At 36.6% G+C, this 27,042-nt stretch overlaps 2 protein-coding genes across 3 annotated transcripts in view; one reads left to right on the top strand and one right to left on the bottom strand.

Moving 5' to 3' along the window:
- Positions 1 to 200: 200 nt before the first annotated feature.
- LOC306887558 (uncharacterized protein) lies at positions 201 to 5,987 on the bottom strand. 2 transcript variants are annotated; one of them, XM_079445389.1, is made up of 11 exons: positions 5,506 to 5,987; positions 4,939 to 5,053; positions 4,594 to 4,819; positions 4,197 to 4,473; positions 3,874 to 4,051; positions 3,681 to 3,757; positions 1,923 to 2,121; positions 1,462 to 1,710; positions 1,149 to 1,320; positions 904 to 1,052; positions 201 to 703 (listed from the first exon to the last, which is right to left on the bottom strand). In XM_079445389.1, exons 1-11 carry the CDS (start codon positions 5,788 to 5,790, stop codon positions 525 to 527), a joined length of 2,106 nt encoding a protein of 701 aa, XP_079301515.1. In that variant the 5' UTR covers positions 5,791 to 5,987; the 3' UTR covers positions 201 to 524. The 2 variants fall into 2 exon arrangements, with proteins under 2 accessions (XP_079301515.1, XP_079301516.1); XM_079445390.1 differs by having other exon boundaries at positions 1,941 to 2,121; positions 5,506 to 5,814.
- Positions 5,988 to 13,523: 7,536 nt separating this feature from the next.
- Positions 13,524 to 27,042, top strand: part of LOC306881506 (regulator of G-protein signaling 20-like) — a gene marked incomplete at both ends in the record, with an annotated part of 35,314 nt that continues 21,795 nt past the window's right edge. The window contains 2 exons of the mRNA XM_079435650.1: positions 13,524 to 13,681; positions 26,443 to 26,523. Coding sequence (XP_079291776.1) covers positions 13,524 to 13,681; positions 26,443 to 26,523 — 239 coding nt within the window. The remainder of the gene's footprint in view (positions 13,682 to 26,442; positions 26,524 to 27,042) is intronic.

Here is a 27,042-nt window from a genome sequence, read left to right as displayed (position 1 = left end):
ATGGGCCTTTAGGTCTGAGGGGAATACAAGGTAAGTTATGTTTTGATTAATTTCAGTCATAATTTTCTATTATAATATAAGCGACTGCAGAGCAAAGCATAAAGTTCACTATGGGTAACTGATCATCTGTAGTGTAATTTTTAATAACCACATAACATGCCATTCAGCATTAAATACTAAATAATGAATAAACACAAAACAGTTAGGACTAACATTTATTGACAAAAATAATGAATTTCACAGAGGTTTGCAATAAGTTATAAAAACAAAAATGCTGTAACAGCAAAAATAATTGACAAAAAACGAACAGCAATAAATAAATGTAATTACGACATTAAATAACATTACTTTACACAACAAAAAATGTTTGAATTTTCTCAGCCGTTACAGGTTTTTGGCCTACAGAAGATTCGTCAGTTGGTGTTGGGGCATTCTGGGCTGGAGAATCAGGGTTGTGCTGCCCTCCTGTGTGGTGCGACGAATAAGGGCAGAGTTCCCTAATGCTCAGGGACAATATGTAGGGTTCAGACCTGCCCTTGATTAAACCTAGACACGTAGCTGTCTATCACTTCCTGTTTGTCTGTTTTGTCAAACTGGGACGTAAGATCCTCAGGTATGGAGATCTTCAGGATATCGTTCATATAAGGGCTTGGGTCCACCACCACGTTCTCAAAGATAAGTTCCAACAGGTTGTCCACGTACTCTGTACAAATACAAAAAAAAAATGTTTTTTATTTTCTGTTTACTCTTAAGTTTGGTTGCTCACTTAGTGTTGTGGCTACATGGTTTTGTAAATAAAATAGTCTATAAGGTGTCTTTTTTTTTAAACAAAATTTATGTTCAGCTTCTGATATTATGTCTGTACATACAATGACTATATTGCATAAAAGTTGTTACACTCACGGAACGTTGGTTCTACTTTCACTGGCTTTGCAGAGCATTGTCCTTTCTTGTATTTTGGGAAAACCACCTTAAATAGTGGCTCCCCAGCTGCCATTGTGGCTTGGGGACGCCCAGCATTCTCATTAAAATGTAGGGCTGCCAGGTAGAGTCTATAGAGAAGAAATCATGGTTAAACATTACTTAGGTCACACTAGCGTGCTTGAAAATGTGTATACACTCCTTTCCCAATTATTATATTGAGTTACCTGCATAACATTCCCAGAAAAGAAAAGACAACATTCTTTGGGGCAAGGCGCAGAATTATGCTGTGGAACGCCTCCAGTGATGAGGTCTGATGGTGAGGGCTCAGTTTTTGAACATCCTTCAGAATCCTCTTGTTTCGGAGGATCTTCTCAACTCGAGTGAAGGCAGTTGTCCCTAGTGGGAAACTGGAACTTATTAAACTTTATATTTAAAAAAAAAAAAAAATCATAATTTAATGCAAGGAAAAAACATACTGTTTGTCGTATGCACATAGAAACATGAGTTACATTGGCACAGCTAATAGGGTAAACACACCTGCTCTCAACCACTTGCTCTTGTCCGTTGTAGTGCGTCGCGGATGCAAACACCGTGGGAAAATGGGATCATCATGTGTGTGCATGTCTCGGATATGATTAAGAATTGACGTCCACTTTGCCACTCGCTCTGGCCCTGTTGAAGAAGAAGCCGCTGTCCAATATATATGGTTTTTTATACTGCGATACCACTTCTGCAGTTTTTCACTGTCTTTTTTCTGAGCAATCTTCAGCAGTTTCTTTGATACTCCTAATAATATAAACAAACAAACAAACTTTAAGTCAGACATGCAGAAAGATACAGTGTGTTTATTGAACATAAAATAATATAATATAAAGGAAGTTCTGATCAAAGGTATGGTTTTGTATCTTAATGTTTTGTAATATAATTTTACTGATCTATTTAATAAGTAACCATTCTGTGAGACTATGACAGTCATTAGGCACATAAACAACACATACCCAGACAGGAGCTAATACCTTTTTCAAGGTGCCATACATCGTAATACTGTGTGATGTTGGCCTCCCGCAGGTATTTTTGTATTTGAGGGTGCCGGTCTGTAACAATGCTGTCAAAAGTCACACCGTGTGCCCTCAAGAGATCAAGGCTCCTCCTCAGACCCTCTTTCTCCATGTTGTTGCTTCCTCCAACTTCATTAATCTGATTAGAAAATAAAGGGCATATATGAAAATAGTCAGTGTTGGGAGTAACGTGTTACAAAAGTAATGCATTACAGTAACGTATTACTTTTTGATGTAAGGCATTACTAATCATTTCAGTAATATTTTACTCGGTACATGTTCAGTAACGCTTGCGTTGCAAGACACTTTTAGTCCCCAATTTTTTATAATTTTTTTTTTATTTAATTTAATTTAAAGTCGAGCTCTGACTTTTTTATGTCCCTAGGCCCGGGCTTCGGGCCAATATTCACGTCATAGTTCAGACGCGGGCCGGTCTTAGGCTTTTCCTTATCTTTATATTTTAGACATCCATCAATTGTTGATGAAAACAAAATTGCCGTGCTGGTGGAAATAACACGAATCCGTGCTACTGCGACTGTCAAGAGCGGCTCTGTGTTTAGCGTCCCGCAGCAGCAGCGAGCCGTCAGCGCAGCTGAAGAGTTCTGCGTTCAAATACACACAATAAAGCAAAAGCCCCAGCAAAAGTAATTACCATGAATGTGTCCGGTGGAAATAGTAAGGATTCGCCATCTCCTCGTTAGACGTGCCTTTAGAGAGAAGTGCATCTTCACGGATAACGATTGTATTAAATAGTTTTCGTTTTTATTTATTTCGTTAAGTAGTAATTTAAAGCTTTCTATAGATATATTTATCATGTCTGTGAGGCATGTATTCGCTGACTTTTGGTTCATTTTTGTGAAGCGCTCCTGTTCAAGATAAAAGCCCAATGTTTTGTTGATATTGTGAGTGCACACAAATAAAAGTAGACCCTTTACAGTTACGAATGATGTATTACTCTTACCTTTATGAGCAAAAATTATGGCGTAAGTTGTTTCCATTAAAACAAAATTGCAATTGATTGCGCTGGTGCCTCCATGTCCTGCGCTTTAGCTTTCACTCTCCGCACAAACTACTGGATGCACCGCACATTTATCTAGGTTTAACGTTTAAACATTGTTATATGCTTGACCTGTTTTAGTATATCTATAGATTTTATTTTAGGCAAGTCGTGATGATTTGAGAAGGCTAAATTGATCAAACATGGCTATGATCAGCCTGCCGGTCTGCTGCTGGCACTTGGTCGCTACTTTAAGAAAGAAAAAAACGTATTTAATGAACAAAAAATGCTCCAAACGTTTTTTCTAAATGAACTTAATAAAAATCCGGAACGAAATAGAAAAACTTTGCCATTAGAGCAGGGCTCTAGTACATTTTGTCATTTTAGAATGTTAAGTTCTACTGTAGTTATTTTAGTGAAAGTAATTCAAAAGTAATACAGGAGTCATGTAACGCATTACAATTCTGAGACAGTAATATTGTAAGGTAAGGAATTACTTTTAAATAACAGTAACGAGTAATCTGTAATGTATTACAGTTAAGAAGTAACTTACTTCTTAAGTAACTGACAATAGTTGTCAATGCCTGTTGTGTTAGCGAATAGGTACATCGTAAAAAATCCCTGTGCCTTTTTTCTGTACATTTAATTTCTTACATTGCATATGCATTACATCTTGTATAAGTCTGTAATGTTAGACTCACCTGAACTAGTTGCAGATCAATAATACTGCTGGTCCTTAAGTCCATTAGTGAGTAACTTCCAAACTTGGCAGAATGACCTTTACGTAGAAAATGTATGTTTATTTTGCATTACATTTTGAATTTATTATTAATTATTATTACTCTGTATGTTTTGTTTTCACAGTAATATGTAAAGTTGTTCAGTATTTAGTACCTGGTGAATCTGCCCTCATGTCTCCGCCTAGGACAATGTCCTGCTTCAGTCTGAGCTGGTGCAACATGCTATCCTGTGCCTTTTTCCAGCTATGTACAATTGCAGGCTGTATGTACCTCCGGGCATGAATTCGAAAGGTGGTGTAGTGGATCATTTTCAGTTTCATTGCCTGGAATATCTAAGGTCAGAAAAGAGGATTCCTTAATTTAGCATGACTTCAGGGACAGTATGTTATTTTATTTATGTTCAGGGTGGATCTTAGTGATATTACTTGCAATAGTAAATTATAGGCTAGACATTAAAATCACCAATCACCAACCTACCTGTTTAACTTTAAAGAAAGAGGCACCATTGGCATACACTGCAATAGAAAGCTGGAGGTTCCCTGCAGGAGTGCTTTGTATAATTGGCTGACTATTCCATTTTCTGAAGAAGGCACAGTGTGGGCAGAGTTGTTCCACAGCGAGGAATGTGCCAAGTACGCTTCTCCGTACATTGGTAACACGTTGACACACGGGGCACTGCTTAAAGAGCTGCAGCAGGCAGTTTTCATAAACAATGTAAGTTGCTGTCTTATGAACCGGATTTGAAGACTCAAGTCTATTAGAATAATAAAGACTTACTTTAATAATTTCCAAACTACACATAACATATATAAAAAAAAAAAAAAATACATTCGATCTGATTGCAACATTAACAAAAAATAGTCTTGTCACTTACGTCACATCTATTGGCTCAGTCAAGGTTGTGACAGAGTCAGCTGGATCATATGTGGAATCCATAGACTCTTCCACATTAATACTTGAGCTGGCTCCAGAAGGGTCTTCCTCTTCCTCCTCTAGCTCCAAGCGAGATCTCTTATTTGGCCTCTTTATTGGTGTTGATGATAACAGTGGCATTGACGGGCCAACACCAATATCTGGGTATAACATAGTTGTCTGTGTGCCTGTTACACAATAGTTGACATTTTAATACCGTGTAGTAATATAAAATTAAAAAATGCAATAAATACTATTACTGACTGAATATATGACTTCACACTATTTAGGATCTGGATCAGCAAACCTGTGCTTTTGTAGTGCGGACGTAGAGTTTTCATTGACAGCTGGGTGCCAACTGTGCACAGTTTCTTTTGGCTGGCCACATGTTGCACCATGTCCAATTCTTCTGATGTGCTAGCCTATACAAAGGCAAATAAGTGATCAGATAACATAACTTCTGCTGTTATATTGGAAAACATAAATGAGAGTATTTATTATAGTCTTGAATCATATGCATTTGCAGGATGTAAACAGTATTTTGCAGGTATTGTGTTAAAGTTACCATTCATCTTCATGCAGTTATAACTGTTACAACACGTTTTTTTTAGACACCGTTACAAACCATCTACAAAAGTAAGCTTAATATACTGTTACCACGTTAACTTTACCACACAGTTTATAATAACACAATAACGATAAAGCGTTGTTCATTACAAACGTGGAATTATGAATTATATTGATAGAAAACATGCCGTAATGAACACTTGATTTCACGTGATGAAAGTTAGTGTAAACTTTATCCACATTCATGGTGAAACATGCAAGCGATTAGCAAAGATTAATATAAAGGTTAATAAAACGTTACACTCACTTCTTCTGGTGGTGCCGCAGGAACACGAATAGTTGGTACCGATCCTTTTTTCAGGAGCAGCTTCTTGGCAAAACCAGCTTTAAACTGACCCTCGTTTATAAAGCAGTCTGGTGAGAAATGATTCGCGCAAACATGAAAGAATTGAGGTTGATCTGGGGGACTATTCCCTTCGAAAACAAAACACAGCCACTGCGTTTTCAGCGGTTCTGATTTAGGAACATCAAAACGACTGCTGTGCTCGTTATTACACCCACGAACAGAACACCACGATCGCTTAGACGCCATTCTGCTCCAGCGTATAAACAACGGCGGACTACTCGAGTAGGGGGAGGCTGCAGACCTGGAGGAGGCAGATCTACGGTCCAGACGGTTTTACGCCCCTGTTGTTCCTTATGCGTCCAGTAGGGGGAGGCTGTACAGTATGAGCCATCAGAACAGCTCGCTCAGGGCGAGTCTGTGCTGAAACGCTCCTGTCAATCAACAATCGTGGGAGGGGCCTCCGATCTTGTGACGTCACAAGACGAACAGCTCGATTTGAGACAGGGGAAAACATATTAGGAGATTTAAAAAAAAAAACTGGATGGATTTTTATCATTATAGGATGGTTGTGTACAGGCACTGCCAACACACATCTCAGTACAATCAACTTAAAAGTGGATATAGCATTATATGACCCCTTTAAAAAGGTTTGATGTGTTCCTGTGGCAACATGATTTAGGCCTATAGCAACGCTTGCATACATGTGCAGTAAGGTCAGTTCCTTCACCTTTGTCATCTGTTTTGTATCCAAAGTAATGCCATATTTCACTTCTACTGTTCTCTTTATTTATTAATTTTGATGATGAAATTTCTTTATCCATGCAGCTTTTTTTTTATATAAAAACATTACAAATTATTCTTTAACAATTGAACTGATGTGTTAATTGTGAAAATTCTTACTGTCAGTTAATGGGTCAATGTCTACCCAGAAACACCTACTATAATTAATCTATTAATCTTACCAGTTTTATCTCTGAGTTTCCTTCCCTGACTGAAATCATGTGACAGTTTATCAGCGAATAACATGTAACAAGGCCACTTTTGCCATTTAATAACTTTATTGATAACTTCTAAATGTTAACTATATTTGAAGGGACTTTTCCTGTTTCAAATTGGTATAAAAGTGAAATTTCAGTTGACTTAACTACCATATTATGCCATATTTCCAGTAGTGTGCATGTGTATACCTATCAAGATGAATAAATTAGGTCAATTTATGTTGACCTAAAAATTGGTTGAAAATGTATTATTTGAATGTTTATGTTTTTTTCATAATCTAATGATGCTTCAGAAGACGTTTTTCTTAATGCTGATATGAAAGTAGCTTGTCAATGAAAGTAGCATATGCCAAGTCAAATGAATTTGGCATCTACAGCATTTTGACACAGCATTTACCTTATTCTCTAAGCTTTCCTTTTCAGGTGTACTCCTTTACAGTGTATTCTTGAACCATCCTATTGTATAACCTTTGTGAACTACCTTTGATTCTTGAGTAATGTAATATTTGTAGAACTCACAGCACATATTCTAATAATTTTTTTGGCATAGCCACACTAATTATTTTTGTAATAATAGTTTGTAACATCAGCCAATCTGTTTACTTTACCAATGGAGTGTGGAGAGACAGGACATGGACCACATTTCCCTCAGTGATAGTTTTTCAGCGCCCACACACACAAATTCACATAGAAGTTCTCAATGATTAAATGTTAATATGATACTTTATATTTAGCTGTGAAGTTAAAGTTTGTTGTCATAAATATTAAACTACATATATATATATTTTACACAATATGCAATTTTCACCAGTCTGTTCAATATGTTAATGAGATTTTTGAAAGTGATTATCTTTAATAATTCAGATACCTGTTGAAATGCACGTGTAATTATATACTTGCTCGTATCCGGAAGGTTGTGTTGAAATGATGTTGAAAGAGAATATTGCAACATTGCTAATCTTAAAATAACATTTTATTAAATTAAACATTGTAATGTTCCAAATAAATGAATTTAGGATGTTGTATTTTTAATAAAATGTAGGTGGAAAGAACTTTGTAGGAACATTATGCAAACCTGCGCGGTTTAAAACATCGAGGAGCTCACGTCCGCCCTTTGAACACAAGACTCTCAAGATGTAGAGCTGAACGGGAAAGTTATCAATGCGTCGTCCTGTAACTAATGATGAACGCGCAGTTTGCAGAGAAGCATTTGCGGTGGACTGTCTGACTTAAAGGGACAGTTCACCCAAAAATTGTTTTTTTACTCCCACAAGCTGTTCCAAACCTGTAACAATTCCTTTCTTTTGTTGAAAATAAACGAAAATACTTTGAGGTATGTGGGTAACCAAACAGTTTCTGGTCCTCAATGATAATATTTGTGACCGGTGCTGGCAAAATGAGTAGGAATCAAGGTTATAATCGTTAACGAAAACGAACGAAAAAACGAAAACTAGGTGGGAAAAAACATTGTCGTTAACTGAAATAAAAATAAAAACGAGGCATTACAAAAAAACGATAACTAACTAAAACTGTAATGTGTGTTTGGCAAAACTAACTAAAATACAATTATAGAGTAAATGTCCTTAGTTTTCGTCTTTGTCAAGGTCTTTAATTTTTTAACGCTATTTAGAACATGCAGCGTATTTGTTCAGCTGCATTTCCTTTCCCTGCTCTCCCTCCGCCTCTCTGTCACTCATGTGTTTCTCACATGCGCGCGCGCGCGCACACACACACACACACAGCCCCTCCCCTCCGTGCACACCGCGTCTCCATGAGAACGACTTCGTTCGACGACGACGTTGAAAGTTCGCGAAAGGTTGGTATCTCCATCTCTTGAACACCTTCAATCAAACATTAATATAATATATAATATAATTTTGTCAGTGTGTTAATGTTGACCCGAGAAGCGATTATGCCTTCTTTAGAAAGTTAACTAGTCGCAAGTTTGAGGTAAAATGCACTTTTTGGTTGTGGTTGTCGATGTCAAAACACTATATAAGCTGTGATTCAAATATAATGCTATGTAATTTTTTTACTTTTACACTGAATGTTTGCTGCTTCAATCCAGATGAGTAGGCTATTGACTGTAGGCTATAGGGTAAATTTAGTATAGGGTGTGAAAATTGTACAGCTGTGGTATTTGTAGGGTGTGAATTCTAGAACATGCAGATTTTTGGTACGGCGTGTGGATTTTGTTAGAGGTATTCTTACACATGCTCACACACTCTCGCACACACACACACTCAAGTAACACACACACACACACACACACACACTCTTGCTCACTCGCACACACACACTCTTGCTCACTCGCGATCGCACGTACAAACACTCACACACGCTCACTCACCCATGCACACTCACTCACGCACACACCCACGGCACACATCCACACTAAAAAAAAATTGAAAAGCTGTATTTTAAACAGCTGATTCATTAATGCAAGGGACTTACATTATTTTGTTTACCATGTTGGAACTTGTCGGGACACAAGTTTATTTTTTATTTTTATTAGTTATGTTCTTTTCTCAGATTGAGCTCCCTGACAATCTTGACAGAAATGTCTTGTGTGGCTCAAAAATGGGTTGAATACATGTGGTTCATGTATGTCTTCTTTAGTCTGTTGGCTATTTTGTTTTTTTCTTGGCACACGTACGTCACTTACACATTTTGCACTTACTGCGGAGACGGTTTACATACATATTTGTGCCCATATGTACATTTTATGTACTGGTGTTATTGTTGAATAAATATTTTCTAAAATTGTATGATGGTTTTGTTGAGTTATTATTACACAATACTTTTTCTGACCTTTTTGAATCTTGCCCCTGACAAATAACCCAAATTACAAGAAAGACTAAAACTAACACTAAAACTAATAAAAACTAAACTAAAACTAAGCATTTTCAAAAAATAAAAACTAAACTAAACTAGCAAACTCACTTTAAAAACTAATTAAAACTAAACTGAATTTGAAAACAAAAAGTCAAAACGAAACTAATGAAAAATGCAAAACTATAATAACCCTGGTAGGAATGCGCAAATTTTCAAAAATGAGTTATTTTTATTTTCACATTCTCCATTAAAATACCTTCAAAATGATATATGACTTGTTGGAATCGGATAAAAATGACTGCCGTTTGAAGGCAATAGAGGCAGCAGATCTGATTTTGAGAAGAATCGGGTTAAAGATTCCAAAGCAGAAAAAAAAAAGCATTTTCTCCAGTTCTTTTCTTAATAATAATTACTACATTATTAATCACAATATAGCTATTTTATTTTATCTTTGTTATTAAAAACAAGAACAAAGGTGCAAATAAACAGCATTTAATCAACAGCAGCGAGTGATTCAGTCTTTTCTTTTAATGTAACACAGATCTAGGCTATATTAAGACCTACTGTAATACATGGATCAAATATAATGTTACACATCAGATTTCCCCCCAACTATTAACTAAACGTTCATGTCAGTCATAACAGATTATGATGTGAGTCTTGCCAATAAATATTTCACATGTGGTTTATAAGGGAAACCGCGCGCTCGCGGAAAGGCGCGCCTTATGCATGCTTTGAAAATGTCAGTCAGCACGATCGTCATCAGCACGGGTTTGAAAATCATATTTCATTGGTTTGGACTCATGTCATCGAGAATTCGATATGAATATTAACAAAGCTGGAATGCTGCGCTTTGCAACAATAGACTTACAACTAGTGATGAGAAGCAGTCGTCGTCCAGAAGTGCGCAGAGGAAAAGGGTAGCTACTCCTCTCAGAAAACGTACAAATAAAGATCATTTTAGATGTTTAATTACTATTTGGAGCATTGGGCTCGCTAGAAGAGGGCTTAATGAACACATTTTTGTGAAATCAAAATTTAATTTTCACTTCTTTTGTCTGTAGCTCAAAATTAGCCCATGCGTCTTCCGACTAATTTCGCCAGAACTGGTCACATTTTTAAGTTACTGAGGACCAGCAGCTGTTTAGTTACCCACATTCTTCAAAGTATCTTCTTTTGTATTCAACCGAAGAAAGAACTTGCAGGGTTTGAACAACCTGGGTAAATTATGACAGAATTTTAATTTTTGGGTGAACCATATCTTTAAAGTGACAGACACATCTGTGCTTCTAAAGCCTTAACCCTATTGTTTTATTAAAATTTGTATAGTCTGTTATAATTCCATACTGTTAGAGCTTGATAGACATAATTATTATATTTTTAGACATTATTAGACAGAAGAATGAATATATTATATAATATAATATATAATTATAACATTTATATTAATCATAAATATATACATAATAAATAAGCATATATGTCATATACAATTTGACATTTTAAAAAGTTTAAAAAATGCTCAATTATTTAGATTTAATGTAGTCCTAATTTAAGCAAATTAATAAAAAAAAATAACAAAATTAAAATTAATTTCATCCAGATAACAGCAGCCGAACTGTCAAAAAAGACTAATAAGAATAAATAATTTACATATATGAGCATGTTTTGTCATGGTGTATTGATGAGCTATGAGTTCCTCACTGATTATTTCTTTCTTTTTTATTTATTTATTTTTATTTAATTTTTGTGTGTGGGTGGGGGGGGGGGGGTCCCTTATTTTGGCTTGTTGAAGGTGGCAACCCTACGCGCATGCGTGCGGATAGTGAAGCTGAGCGAAAGCTTGCAGTTGATGGGTGTGTGGTCCAGGGCTCGAGTTAGTCTTTACCGGACACCAATGGAAAGAAGGTGAGTTTCATTATTGTGTTTTAGTTATATGTATGTGTGCATTATTGCGTATTCTGAGGCAAATCGGTATAGATAAGAGATGCATGCATGCAGTCTCCTACAGAGGCTTGCATATCGCCAGCATTTCTTATACAAATAGAATGATTAAAAATAAAAAGGGGGAAAGAAATGTAGACTATGTACAATGAATAATGTCCATAATGAAAGATGAGTATGAATAATATAAAGGTAATTGATGCAGTTGTGCGTCCAAATTTAGGAAAACAGTCATATCATGCCGTTTCTTTGTGGCTTGTGCAAATTTTGATTTACTAGCTAAAACAGACATATGTGACATATATCTTACTTGATCAATAATATATATATATATATATACATGCATCCATAATGCATAATTTTCAAACAGCATAAATAAACATATATATATATATATATATATATATATATATATATATATATATATATATATATATATATATATATATATATAAGTTTATGCTGTTTGAAAATTATTATTGTTATGAAGAAAAAGATGCATGAATATAAACATCACAGTGATCACAAAATGTGCATGTTTTAATGTGTGTGTGCTGATGAGCTCAGATGTTCTGTTGTAATTGGTCTCATTGGATATAAATGTTTGCTACATGTCTGTTGTGTATTGTGGCATGCAGGCCTCTTTCCTACCTGGAGGGCTGCTTAAATTAATTAAGCACAATTAGGCACTGCAACTGTGAATGTGTACTTTTGTCATATTGGTGGGTTATTCTACGAAATCGGTGCCTTTTGCGTCCCTAAGAAATTATCCAACATAGATTAATATAACAACAAATAAATATACAATTTAAAAACATAACAATACTATGTATGCTTTCATAAATATTACATAAAAAGTAAATAATATTCTATTTTTAAAGATATATGAGGCTTGACTGGGGGTGTATCATGCAATACCAATTCTGGTACCATGTTAATTTAAACAATTATTTCTTACATTTAATATACTCAATATCTACAAGTTAAATCCTTTTAAAGTGCTTTTGTGAACTTGACTATGAACTAGCAATTAGCAAAAAAATAAAAAAATTGAAATAATCAAACCTGTTACCATCAACCTGTTACATTTCAGGGTAACAGGTTTTGACATGTGGGTAACAGGGATGACAGATTAGGTGTCACCCTGTTTTTAAAGATCATCTGTGTAAAATGCAAACATGTTTAAAGGTCACCATGGCTGTCTTACTGAGCTAATGCCTATATCATTCAGTGGCATATGAGCACGAGTTACATTTTAGTTAGTATTACTGGTATTTTTACTATTACTATTGTTGATAAAGACCGGATAGGATGATCACTCTCAATAAAACTATTTTCTTTTTTTCTTTTTTTTCCATAACTTATTGTCAATATTGCATCCATGTAAATTAAATTACAAAAAAGAGCAGCAAGGTGACTGCAGACTTTCACCCCAGTCTTACAGTGTTCAAGAAAGTCAAGATCTTGGTCTGGTTTCAGATGATCTTCCTTGGCTAATAATTGAACCAGATCAACATATCTGTACAGTTATGTAAATAAATATGTGCAGTGTGCTGAAGAATGTGTGTCCTGTCATCCCTGTTACTCTGGTCAGTCCTGGGACTATGACGTCAATCCTGTTACTGTCAGTAATACATAAAAATGTAGAAAATTATATTTGATACAGCCTTCCAGGTTTTTTCATTGTAACTTTAACTATATTTTATTTTGGACAAAGTCCTTTCTTAATATCTCTCTTGTAAAAATATATATTTTTTAATTGACATTAGGATTTTCCTTGTTATCTGAATGACAAATATAAATATATTTTAAAAAAATGCAAAATTCGAAACAATCCCAGTGAAAAGAGGCACAAAAATTCTGCTCATATATGTCAAAACTATTACATAGTTCTATTTAAACTATACGCTTGTGTCGGTAACAGGGTTTGACAAAAATACCAAAACATGAGGTAGAAAAAATAATATAAAATAATAAATTACATAGAGATGGCACAAAAATTTCCTGTCATTATAAGGTGTCTCCATTTCAAGGATATAAAAAAAAAAAAAAAAAAAAAATTTATTAAACTTACTTTTTTTTTTTTCAAGTGGAAAGGGCACCAATTTCATGGAATGACCCTAACTCTTAATAACTCTTGCATAGATCATGTTCTCACTTGTGTGAAGCATTTTGGTAAACTGAAAGTTCTGTCTCTAGCTAATGGGGTCTGAACTGGAGATGGGAAAATGTCCACCACAGAATGCTGGAAATGCAACCCAAGTGCAGAATACTCCCCCCAACACCCAAACAGTTGGCTTGTTTAACTCTCCCTCAAATGCCTGCTGCTTCTGTTGGTGTTGCTGCTGCAGCTGTTCTTGGTAAGAAACATCTTTAAATGTTTTACATGAAATAGAGCATGGTTTCTCGATAGGAAGCCCGGCCCAGACAGCAACATAGTTTTGGCCCAGATCTGGCCCACATCTGGCCTGTGTGAAATCCATGCGGGCTAGATGTGGGCCGGATCTGGGCCGACACTGCTTGCTGTCTGGGGGCTTACTTAGTTTTGTCATAACCTCTACATATTAGCTTATGGGACCATCATAGCATGTTGAGGCCACGACATATTACCTCATAGAAAGTTGATAATGTGATGTGGTGATCTATGAAGTGACCTTTGCAAATCATTTTTTTCTTTTGTATCAGTTCATCATAAATAGAAGTCATAAGTTTTATTGTCTTTAGTTAGGGTTAGGTTTAGACAAAATGTAAGATGAGAAATTAGTTCTACACACAAAATTATTTTTTTTATTTTGTTGTTGTTTTTACAAGCAAATTAGGAGATTATGATACCAGTTGCTGATCTTCCCTCCCTTTGTTTAGGCATTTTTTTGTTGTTGTTTATTGCCTCCATTACAGGCAAACTGTCCTCAAACAAGAAATATCTGTAGCCATTTGAAATTAGAGGCAACCACTGCATTTTACTCAAAATCCAAACAAAGATGCTATGCACATGCAGCATGAGCAGTTGTTTTTTATTTTAATTAGATTGTATAATATAAAGATTTAAAGCAAAACCAGAATGGTCTGACTGTAGATTTGTGAAATTATGCTAAAATACATAAGACACCTGCACAGCTGACTGGATAAATGAGAAAGCAAATGAGGAAATGTTCAGATGTGGGGATTAACAGATGTACACTCAACACTAAAAGAACAGAGATACATTGTAAATTTAGAGATGCCAGTTTCTCAATTAGCGCATATTAATTTTATTAGGTCATGAATTAATATATTGCTATAGTTTGGGCACTGGTAAGGACCATGGCTCACTTCACACTGGGACTGATTGAGACAAGTAATGTATTAATGTATTTGAGGCATACCCAAAGTTTCATTTTCATTAATACTTTCCTTAATTTCCATTTGAAATTTAATTAATATTTTCCTTCCTTATGAAACACATGTAACTTAAGCTAGCAAACATTTATTTTTATCATGTGTTGCCTCTTCTTGGGAGGGAAAAAATGTAAGAGAGAAAAATTATTTTATTGTCAACAGATTCTGGAGGGCACCTTGTGATGTACTTCCATAGAGTAGAATGCTAGCATAGAATGCAGTATAGCTGGACATTTAGCTACATGTCTACTAAAACTATACAGATTTAGAATGACATGAAAGTGAGTAAATGATGAAAGAATTTTCACAAAAATAGTATACTTCAGACATTCTATTAAATATAAGTAACTTTGCAATCATATGTCAGCTAACTCTCATTAATTTGCAACAAAATAAAATGTTAGTAGTAGTGCGGTCAATTGATTAATTACATATAATCGCCTCCAAAATAAAAGTTTAGTTTTCATTATATATGTGTTTGTGCTGTGCATATATTATTTCTGTCATGACAACTCTTTGAGTGATTGGCATGGTAATGTACATGACAATGTTAATGTATTTGGTCTTGGTGGAATAGATCTGCTACGCTGCTGTTGCTGCTGGGGCAGAGAAAGTACCAAGACTTGCTACTGCCAATACATCCTCAACATGCTGCTGTGAGCATGTAAGAAATACTGCTGCTGCACATATAACATACATGAAATAACCCCCATATAGCATACATGAATCACCCTGTAGCAGATCTATACAGGTGGAGCTGGGCAAGGTGGAGGGTTTCTGAAGCATGCTGCAACTGCCACAGCAAGCACTAGTCTTATATTTGAATGTTGAGCAGCGAACTAAAAGTGTCATTGATACAGTGCATCAAACCCCCTGGGTGGACTGACTTAAATGAATTGAAATAAAAGCAGAATATAAACGTTCTTCCTCCGTTTCTAAACTGCACAGCACAGCGAGAGCACACGTAACAAGAACACATTTCTCTGAACTACACTACCCATAATACATTTCACTCTGGACTACAACAACCGTAGATAGAGATCTTAAGCGATTTCCCCTCTCCCGCAACACTGTCATTGATATGACTGCAATAAGCGCATGCTTCTATGGCAAGCCGTTTTGACTTTTATTCCTTCTCAGGATATGAATTCTTGATATCAACAATGAAAATTTCACTAGTTAAAATGTTCCCTTTGTAACTGGATCCTGGACTTTCTAACTGGAAGACCTCAGTCAGTCCGTGTCGGCAACAACACCTCGAGCACCACAACACTGAGCACAGGTGCCCCACAAGGCTGTGTGCTTAACCCGCTGCTCTTCACACTGCTGACCCACGACTGCACTGCCAAGTTCAGCTCCAACCACATCATCAAGTTTGCTGATGACACAACAGTGGTAGGTCTCATCAGCAACAACGATGAAACGCACTACAGAGAGGAAGTGGCACAGCTGGCTGAATGGTGTGGCACAAACAATCTGTCCCTCAATGTGGAGAAGACAAAGGAGGTTGTGATGGACTTCAGGAGAAACTCCGTTGACCACCCCCCACTGACCATCGACAGCTCGACTGTGGAGAGAGTCAGCAGCACTAAATTCCTGGGGGTGCACATCACAGAGGATCTCACCTGGACCACCAACACCATGTCACTCTCCAAAAAGGCACAACAGCACCTACACTTTCTCCGCCGGCTGAAAAGAGCAAGTCTCCCTCCACCCATCCTCACCACATTCTACAGAGGCACCATTGAGAGTGTGCTGACCAGCTGCATCACTGTCTGGTACGGGAACTGCAGTGCTGCTGACCGCAAGACCCTCCAGCGGACAGTGAACACAGCTGCAAAGATCATCGGTGCCCCTCTCCCCTCCATCCTGGACATCTTCCTTACACGATGCTCCAGCAAAACCAACAGCATCGTGAAGGACTCCACCCATCCCTCCCACAGTCTCTTCCAGCTCCTACCATCAGGAAGACGGTACCGGAGCATCAGAGCCCGCTCCGCCAGACTGCTCAACAGCTTTTTCCCCCAGGCTGTGAGAGCCCTGAACTCAAACCACCCCACCCCCCTCTGAAACCCCATGCAAACCCCTACCTCCTGAACATGGACCACCCCCCACCCCAAACCTTACCACACCAAAGAAAAAACTGTATGGAACTTAAATTTTTTTTTTTTTTTTTTTTTTTTTTTGTGCAATTCAAGTGTGCTACACACAGGTGAGTGGGCCTGTACAAACCACCTGTAGTAACACACTCTCCTCTATGTGCACTATGGACACTTTACACTATGGACACTCTCCTCTATGTGCACTATGGACACTTTACACTATGTGCACTAGACACTTTACACACACTGCTGCGTGTGCACAATCTCACAAAAGACTCAGCAATATATGTATGTTTACATGCTCATGCACTACAAATCATCCTGCACTGTTCCCCAACCAGCTGCTGACTCAAATGTCTCTCTTTGCACATGTACAGTATTTGTGAAGCATTCGTATAGTTTGTATTTTTTATCTTCTATTTTTTAGTTTGTATAGGGTAATATTTATGTGAAGCATTCGTATAGTTGTATTTTTTATCCTTTATTCTTTTAGTTTGTATAGGGTAAATACTTATAGTTAAATCTGTCAGTAGGTTAGTAGTGTATAGGTTTATAGTGTTTTTTACTTCATTGTTGTATGTCTGTATTTATGTAGCACCGTGGTCCTGCGAGACACGACATTTCGTTCCACTATATGTCCCCACATGTAGCGGAATGACAATAAAGCTCAACTTGACTTGACTTGACTTGACTTAATTCTTGATATCAGGAATTAGATTTCTACTAGTAACAATTGCATTTTTTGATATCAGCAATTACATTTCCACTAGTAACAATGTTAATTCTTGATATCAATAATTACATTTTCACTAGTTAAAATGCTAACTCTTGATATCAGGAATTAAATTTCAACTATTAAAAACTATAATTCTTGATATCTGTAATTGTATTTTCATTAGTTAAATGCCAGCATAGACTGCCATTCAAATATAATTGTTGATATCAAGAATTAATTTCTTACTAGTTGAAATTACAATTTCATATATCAGAAATACAATTCTTACTAGTAAAAACCTTTATTTTTGATATCAGTAATCACATGGTTACTAGTACAGACGTCTATTCTTGATATCAACAATTTAATTCTTAAAAGCTACAATTTAATTGTCAATGTGACAATGTTAATTTCTGGCTGTGCTTAATGGGTACATTTTTGTGCCCTTTAAGCACACCCCTGTTCCCATTAAGCTCACATAAATAAACTGTCAATTTCTAATATTATGGATGTAAAAGTACAAGCCAGTAATGCATGTGAAGTAATATATTAGTGTAGGACACAATCTTATACAGCTAGTCAGCTAACTGTGTTCTGTGTCTTTTGGATCATCTAAAAAATGCACATTTAAGGGGTTCCTCTTTTGGTGAAAGTTTTTAGACAGCTTTCAAAATGTCCGTCAGACAGTGTGAATACACGGAGACACATATCTCAGTGTACAATGATCTGATTGACTTGAAATTATAGGAGGTATAGTAACAAACATATCAATTGGTTAATACATCAAGTAGGATAATAAATTTTTATTTAAACAATTTAAATATTTTTTTTCTTTTTATAATCTGATCTCAAAAATGGAAGTGTGCTTAATGGGTATGTGAGCTTAATACGCTTACCCTAGTCAGCAAATGAATTACTGCGTAGTCATATGAAAACATGTACTATATGGGGAGGGGCACTTATGTGTGTACACGAGTGGGTAGGGGCACTTATGTCTTATAATTTTTTTTTCCTTTTTATTCGAAACATTCCCAAATGCATTAACTATATCACAAAATATAGATTTTGTGATATTTATAGATTATGTTAGTTGTTCTATGGTGGGCGATGGTCAAAGTAGCCTAATAATGTAGTCTATTAACAATGCATAAAAACTTGTCTGTTCATATAAAAATATATTGATCTTAAAAATATGTTATGGCATGACACCCAATATGGGTGTTATGCCATAACATTTTTTTTTTTGCCTTTATATTTAATGTGAATTTAACATTGAAAGTTAATGTGAATAAAAACATTGCAACTTATCATAACACTTTTATTGTACAGAAAGAAAACAAAGAACATTTACATTATCAAAGCAGTCATTCTTGAGAAGTGGGACAAAACAGGGTGCAAAATTGAAAAAAATAAAACTTTGTACTCAGACAAATGACACTACATTTACAGTCAGGTCCATAAATATTGGGACATCGACACAATTCTAACATTTTTGGCTCTATACACCACAATGGATTTCAAATGAACGAACGAGATGTGCTTTAACTGCAGACTGTCAGCTTTAATTTGAGGGTATGTACATCCAAATCAGGTGAACGGTGTAGGAATTACAACAGTTTGCATATGTGCCTCCCACTTGTTAAGGGACCAAAAGTAATGGGACAATTGGCTTCTCAGCTGTTCCATGGCCAGGTGTGTGTTATTCCCTCATTATCCCAATTACAATGAGCAGATAAAAGGTCCAGAGTTCATTTCAAGTGTGCTATTTGCATTTGGAATCTGTTGCTGTCAACTGTCAAGATGAGATCCAAAGAGCTGTCACTATCAGTGAAGCAAGCCATCATTAGGCTGAAAAAACAAAACAAACCCATCAGAGAGATAGCAAAAACATTAGGCGTGGCCAAAACAACTGTTTGGAACATTCTTAAAAAGAAGGAACGCACCGGTGAGCTCAGGAACACCAAAAGACCCGGAAGACCACGGAAAACAACTGTGGTGGATGACCGAAGAATTCTTTCCCTGGTGAAGAAAACACCCTTCACAACAGTTGGCCAGATCAAGAACACTCTCCAGGAGGTAGGTGTATGTGTGTCAAAGTCAACAATCAAGAGAAGACTTCACCAGAGTGAATACAGAGGGTTCACCACAAGATGTAAACCATTGGTGAGCCTCAAAAACAGGAAGGCCAGATTAGAGTTTTCCAAACAACATCTAAAAAAGCCTTCACAGTTCTGGAACAACATCCTATGGACAGATGAGACCAAGATCAACTTGTACCAGAGTGATGGGAAGAGAAGAGTATGGAGAAGGAAAGGAACTGCTCATGATCCTAAGCATACCACCTCATCAGTGAAGCATGGTGGTGGTAGTGTCATGGCGTGGGCATGTATGGCTGCCAGTGGAACTGGTTCTCTTGTATTTATTGATGATGTTACTGCTGACAAAAGCAGCAGGATGAATTCTGAAGTGTTTCGGGCAATATTATCTGCTCATATTCAGCCAAATGCTTCAGAACTCACTGGACGGCGCTTCACAGTGCAGATGGACAATGACCCAAAGCATACTGCTTTATGATTATTATTCTGTCCCATTAAATTAAAGCTGACAGTCTGCAGTTAAAGCACATCTTGTTCGTTTCATTTGGAATCCATTGTGGTGGTGTATAGAGCCAAATATGTTAGAATTGTGTCGATGTCCCAATATTTATGGACCTGACTGGATGTATCTTATTTGTACTAAGGTACTGAGCTATGCTTTGATGCAACCTCTCAAATTTTCTCTTTTTTTAACAAAATGTGCCCTTTTACCTTGGACTGTGTAATATAATTTCAACTTTAGATTTAACAGCATTCAAGATGTTTTTAATATTTCAAAACACATTCTCATGTTAGCAGACAGATTAGACTTTCACATATGACCAACAATTCCTCAACAAATATAAAATATCATAATGAAATATTATCAAAATATTCCTCTGATGGAGGTGACAGAACTGATGGAGTTGACACATCTGACAGTGGTGACGAAAACCTGAATTTGTAGTATTTTTAACTATCAAATACATTGAATCAATTACTGTATTAAAACAAGCACAACAAGCAGTGAGTATGTTATTGTTTATAAAGCTTTTATTCAAGAGTCACATTTAAGTATTTTGATATATTATTGGAACACAAAATCTTATGGTGGTGACATCTGACGGTGTTGACACATTTGGCATTTCTTTCACTAAACAAATGTTCATATGGAAGTTCTAAGCGGCCATGCATTATTATAATTTTTCTGTCTTGTTTTGTGATCACGACATAACGAGTTATTTTGTCATTATCACGACTTAATTTTCTCGTGATCTCGACATAACGAAAGTTGTTTTGTCGTTATCACGACTTAATTTTCTCGTGATCTCGACATAACGAAAGTTGTTTTGTCGTTATCACGACTTAATTTTCTCGTGATCTCGACATAACGAAATTTGTTTTGTGGTTATCTGGACATAGCGAAAGTTGTTGATCTCAACCTAAAAACCGTTTTCTCACGACGTAATTGTAGCTATTGTGAGAAAATCAGGGTCGCTATATTGTCTTCGACGATAAAGTTGCAGACCCGACAGCCTCCTTCTCAAGTGTCGAACACTTATGTGTAAGTCGTCAATCACTGACAGACACAGAGCTAAAATGTCCGAGTATGAATATGCATGACAAGTATTCTATCATGGATCAATGTAGTCGGTCACACACACAACACCTTCAATATTTGGGATGGTACTTATACCATATTTTTATTTTTATTATTTCAGTTTGAGTGAGTCCCTGATCAAAGTAAAAGCGAATACGATCATCCATGATGCTGCGATGATGCTGCTTCTATAGCATTTTCTCATGCCGAATACACAGAGAAAATTAAGTCGTGATAACGACAAAACAACTTTCGTTATGTCGAGATCACGAGAAAACAAGACAGAAAAATTATAATAATGCATGGCCGCTTAGAACTTCCGTACATGTAGTAGCCATTTTATTTATTTTTTCTGTTGATACTAGATGCTAATGGAACCTGCTTCAGGAGAATAAAATTATCTAAATATTTCAAATAATTTCCTCAGAAATTGATGGTGTTGGTGTATCATGGTTGTGACACAGGAAATATTAACATTTATAGAATATTTTAGAATAATTTAAAATATTCTAAAACTATAAAACTGACCAGAGTCTGTCTGACAGTGATGTACTCTGCAGAGGAGGACTGTGGCAAGGGGGTCCTTTAGAGTGTCAGCTGCCCCTGATATTCCCTGATTTTATTACATTTTAATGAATGTCTGACGGTGTTGACAAAAAGTGGGGACACAACTTTAAAACCATATGAAACATGCATGTGTCACTGAAAAACAACCTTGCATTAATATTAGATATTATTAAGTGTTGCTTTTGATAAAACAAGCTCTTTTTTTATCATTAAAACCATTTTTATCCATTTTATAGCATATGAATGATTGAACCCTTCTCTGTGGACACACTGTTTTAGATATAGTGAGAAGACAATAAGTGTCATAGATTTCACATAATAATGAAAAATTTAAATTGAAGGGGATAATTGTGTTAAATACATTCTATGATCAATCCCCATAACATTTACAATTGAAAATATTTTAAATTTTTAAAACTGATAGCAGTTACAATTGCTGGACATGTTTTGTCCCATGTTTCAAGAATGACTGAAAGAACATTTTCACTGACAATCTAGAGTTCAAGCACTTTCAAAAACTTCCATTAAAATCACTGAAGCTGTTTACACTGTGAAATGAGTATCTTACTTACAGATTCATACACACATCTGCACTCTTGTTTCTAATGAGAGAATTCGCCAGAAAGAGGTGTTCAGTCATCGAGAGAGGGAAGAAAACAGTGGCATTTTAGCGATGACTCATCTGAATGCCTCTGATTGGTCATTGCATTCATAAGCACAACAGCATGGTGTCTGATTGGTTATAATGCGCAGTGCTGTACAAACGCATCTGTATCTGTCTCAGCGCCAGCCAGCGAACTCAGATTTGAATTTCGCAGCAAATGATAGGAAGCGCTGAACTATTTAATCACGCTGGTGTGATTGTATCAAATATAGAAAATATGATTCGGCTATTTTTTTGTCTTTTGGAAGCTGCATTAAAATCCACTTGGCAAAAAATAATCTGAGGGGGCACGTGCCCCCTCACTTTGAATGGGCATGACGCCTCTGGTTCCAGCAATCTACTATCGGTGCCGATTAATCTGCAAAACTGATCAACCAATCGACCTCTATTAAAGGGGTCATATGACGTTGCTAAAAAGAACATTATTTTATGTATTTGGTGTAATGCAATGTTTATGTGGTTTAAGGTTAAAAAAACACATTATTTTCCACATACTGTACATTAATGCTGCTCCTTTGTGCTCCACCTTTCTGAAACGCGGCGATTTTTACAAAGCTCATCGTTTTGAGAAGCGAGGCGTCCTCTGATTGGCCAGCTATCCAGTGCGTTGTGATTGGCCGAATACTTCAAGCATGTGACGGAAATGTTACACCCCTTACCATAATGTGATGCCGTGTCCCGGCACGATGACACAAAAACAATAAAACCCATTACAAACGAGGCATTTGTTGCATCCAGTGGGGACATAATTACTGATTATAATGATTATAATTACTGGCTTTTTACATGTTGCATTGCATATCTCGCCACGTAAACATATCACCATGTTTGCATTTGTGATCGGAGAAATTACAAACAACAAGCACTACTCTACACTGCTCAAAACTCGAGTTTGAATAGTAAGTAGCAAATTCTTTAAATAAGCAAATGTACTTACAGGCTGTGAGTCAGAAGTGCCAGACTGTCCTTGCAAAGTTGGAATTGCCCCACTTTATAGAAACAGCCTTTGTGCACAGCTAGCATCGTAGGCTACTCTCCTCCCCGGTTCAGGAAACAGTACTCCATAAAATGCGCTGCACGCATCTGAGTATTTGGGTTGAACTGTTTTGGAAGAGTGTTGTAAATCCAACTTAACCACTGATTTCTAGTTGTGTCCTCTTTTGGAAGGCCAAAGAAAGTAGTTTAGCTTTCACAACGAAACACACAGCGTCTCCACGACATGGCGGCAGCAACAATACTACAGCGAGAATAATAGTTCTGCCTTCTTTCTTTGTGTACACATTTGAGCGGTGTTATGCAAATCTTCCCACACAGTGACATAGACATGTGGGGGCGTGTTTGAATGAGACGTTTTAGGAAGGTGTGGTTGACTGTTTTTGGTAACACTTTATTTCGATAGTCCACTTTAGACATTCTACTAACAGTAAATAACTTTGCAATTACATGTCAACTAGCAGTCATTAGAGAATTAGTAGACTGTCTGCTTAATAAATTGTAACACTTTATTTTGATGGGTCCACAACATACAACATACTGACTATCAGAAACTTTGCAAGTATATGTCAACTTATTCTACTAACCCTAAACCTACCCTAACAGTCTACTCTGAGAGTTAGTAGACATGCAGTTGCAAATAATGATAATTAGTTGACATGTAGTTACAAAGTTACTTATAGTTAGTAGAATGTCTAAAGTGGACTATTGAAATAAAGTGTAACCGTTTTTTTCTAGGATTGATTGTGTTTATGGGGTGCAACCAAACGTGTTCATGCTTAATTTTTTTTTTAAAACATAACACATAATTTACCTTTATTCCACACCTCTCTGTCCCTTCTCTCATAAACGCCCTGATTATTTCCTGGTTTTATGAAGCCCCTCCCTCAGAAATGAGCGATGGGCTCAGATTGGTTAGCTGGCCCAGTTTTTTGTGATTGGCTAAACCGCTTCTACTGCGCGTCTGAATGTCCCGCCCCTCACCTCAGCGGCATGTGCTCCGGTTGTATTGTAAACAATGGCGCCGTCTATATTGCTTATCAATTTGAGCCCGAATGAGACGCAGAGGATATTAGTGAAGAGGATCGCACAGAACCTGTGCAAGCATGGCTTTTAATGGTATGTTTTTTTTGTTGTTGTTGTTGGTTCATACTTTTAGATACACTGTTATTTGTAAATGCTACTGCTTCTGTTAGCTTTTAATATACGGTTTTATCCTAATTAAAGCCTTAATACAGCACGGCAACCTGCATGCGTGTCCATGTATAATGCTTCTCATAGCTATGTGAAAATAAGTGTATAATTGGAACAGTTTGTTGGAGCTGATCTGACGAGAGAGAGAGAGAGATGCAGAGCATGTACAGAGCATGGCGACGCGAGGAACAGTATTAAGAACCGCTGATTTTGAAACTTGTGAATCCATTAGAATCGTTAGAAGACAGAATCGCGATTCATATATGAATATGTTTTTTACGTGCACCCCTAGTTTTCTCCTCCTCTTCTCTAAAGCAGCGCAGCATGGCCTCGCCCCCTTTGCTGCGTGTTCCCGGGGGCGGGGTTTACCTGGGTTTGTGACGTATCGGACCTGGGAAGTAACTCGTTGTAGTCCCTTACCAGTTGTTTTTGTAGACATCAAAATGCCAGAATTTTAAAAGGTGATATCTCCGTTTGCATTGAACTTTCATCGTCGTAACTTTGCAGATATTGTTTATGCTCAAACAGCAACATTACACACTAACTAACGTTAAAAAAGTGAAATCGCAATCAACCACCCATTTAACTTTCATAAAGAATCGCTTTGGGTTTGAGACTTTAGTCTTTGCAACTTTAGGGATCTTATCCATGCACAAACAGCTTGTAACCATCCAAAGAGAAAGGAAAACTTGAAATCGCATCATATGACCCCTTTAAAAACCATGATTGCATCATACATTGGACAGCATTATCAAGCCTGGGATCATTGATTATGTGAGTTTTACTTTGCCATGAACACAGCCCAACAAGAAACCAATGGAAAAGCAACAGTGGCACTCATGATAGATAGGAAGCTCAAGCGACAGCTCAAGTAAGGCTGATCCACAGACCTCGTTCTCCAGACCATAGTGAGGCAGAACATCATGGCAGAGGAGGTAAAGTGTTGAATGAGTGTGCGGCAGATACTACAATTCCTGAAGTAAAGAAGAACACTTTCAACAGGACGATATAATAAGGATTAAAACACATGTGGTCTGTTGCATGAAGCTAGCTGAACAAACTCAGAGTAGTCTGGCAATTTTGTCTCTAAAGTTCTTTGACTGTAAACTGCTTTCATTTAAAGCAAGAAATGGAGGAGTGGCTACATTGCATAAGAGATATGTCACTTTGCTAACAGCTGATTAGTCCAAATTGGATTTGCGATCTCTAACATAGAATAAAACCTGCTCCGGAGCAGGGCAGCTGTGTACTGTAAGTGACCATGTTGACAAAACCCACTCAAAACCAACCGTTCTTGATCCCAGAAACTCAGATTTTGCTCAAACTAAATGCAAATATACTTGAGTAAAAACCAAAACCGGCTTTGTGCAACAGGCCTCTACTCTCTTCTGCATCAAATTAGTTTTCCACTAAGATAGTGCCAAAGTTGAAGGGTCCAGCTGAAATAATTGGTAAAACATGGCTAATAAATTACACTGCTTTTGGATTTATAACCTTTGAGGATAGTTTAAGGGATAGTTCACCCAAAAATGAAAATTTTGTTAGGTACTACTCACCCTCAAGTTGTTACGAACACTCAAATTGTTTTGCAGTGCATTTTGGATGAATTGTTCCTGTTTGTTCTAGCATTGTTATGAGATTTTCTCATGAGAGTAAAGGTGTGCTAGGAAACTTCATTAAGGCCAATTAGAATGAGCTTAGAAGTGCTCATCTATTATCCTTTAGGAACTTCTCCTGAGACTTTCATGTCACACAATGGATGTTCATGCGTCACAAAAAAACATGTTTTTATTATGTGTGTGTGTTTTTGTGTGTGTGTGTGTGTGTGTGTAGTCTGACAGTACGCTCTGCTAAGGAGGAAAGAATTCTGACGACGATCTCTGAAAAAGAAGAGGATGTTGACACCAACCAAATGTAAGTTGTGTTATAAATGTAGTATCTTAATTAAATGACATGATATTGCAAAGAGGATTCACTCTTAAAAACTTTCCTCTTAGGAATTTTGAATGGGGTCATGACATGCCTTTTTTATTATTTTAATATATTTCTTGAATTTCTGAGTTTCTTGAATAATTTTTTTTTCTTCAACCCACAGTCTTCCTAATCGTTGGAATTTTGATTTACTCTAGTGACTGGAGTCTCTTGAATCCATTTACCAAAATGTTTTTTCAGACTCCGTCACTGATTTGTCCAGTGACCATAATACATATTGGTGCCAGTAGGTGGACGCAAATGAACGTTATGTAATAATATATATAATGATTAGTTATATAATGAGCTAATCAATTACCTCGATCATGTCACAACAAAAACAAAACAGGTTGACAATTATATGCTGTAATCCATTTCTAATAACCAAGAGTGACATTTAAGCTTACATAAATTTATTTTTAAAAAAGCTGACGCAGGCGAACATTAAACCTCCATAAAACG

The sequence above is a fragment of the Barbus barbus genome, assembly GCF_936440315.1.
Source record: "Barbus barbus genome assembly, chromosome: 2".
Taxonomy (NCBI): domain Eukaryota; kingdom Metazoa; phylum Chordata; class Actinopteri; order Cypriniformes; family Cyprinidae; genus Barbus; species Barbus barbus.
The sequence above is the reverse complement of the archived record's forward strand: the minus strand, read 5'-3'. Positions and strand labels throughout refer to the sequence as shown.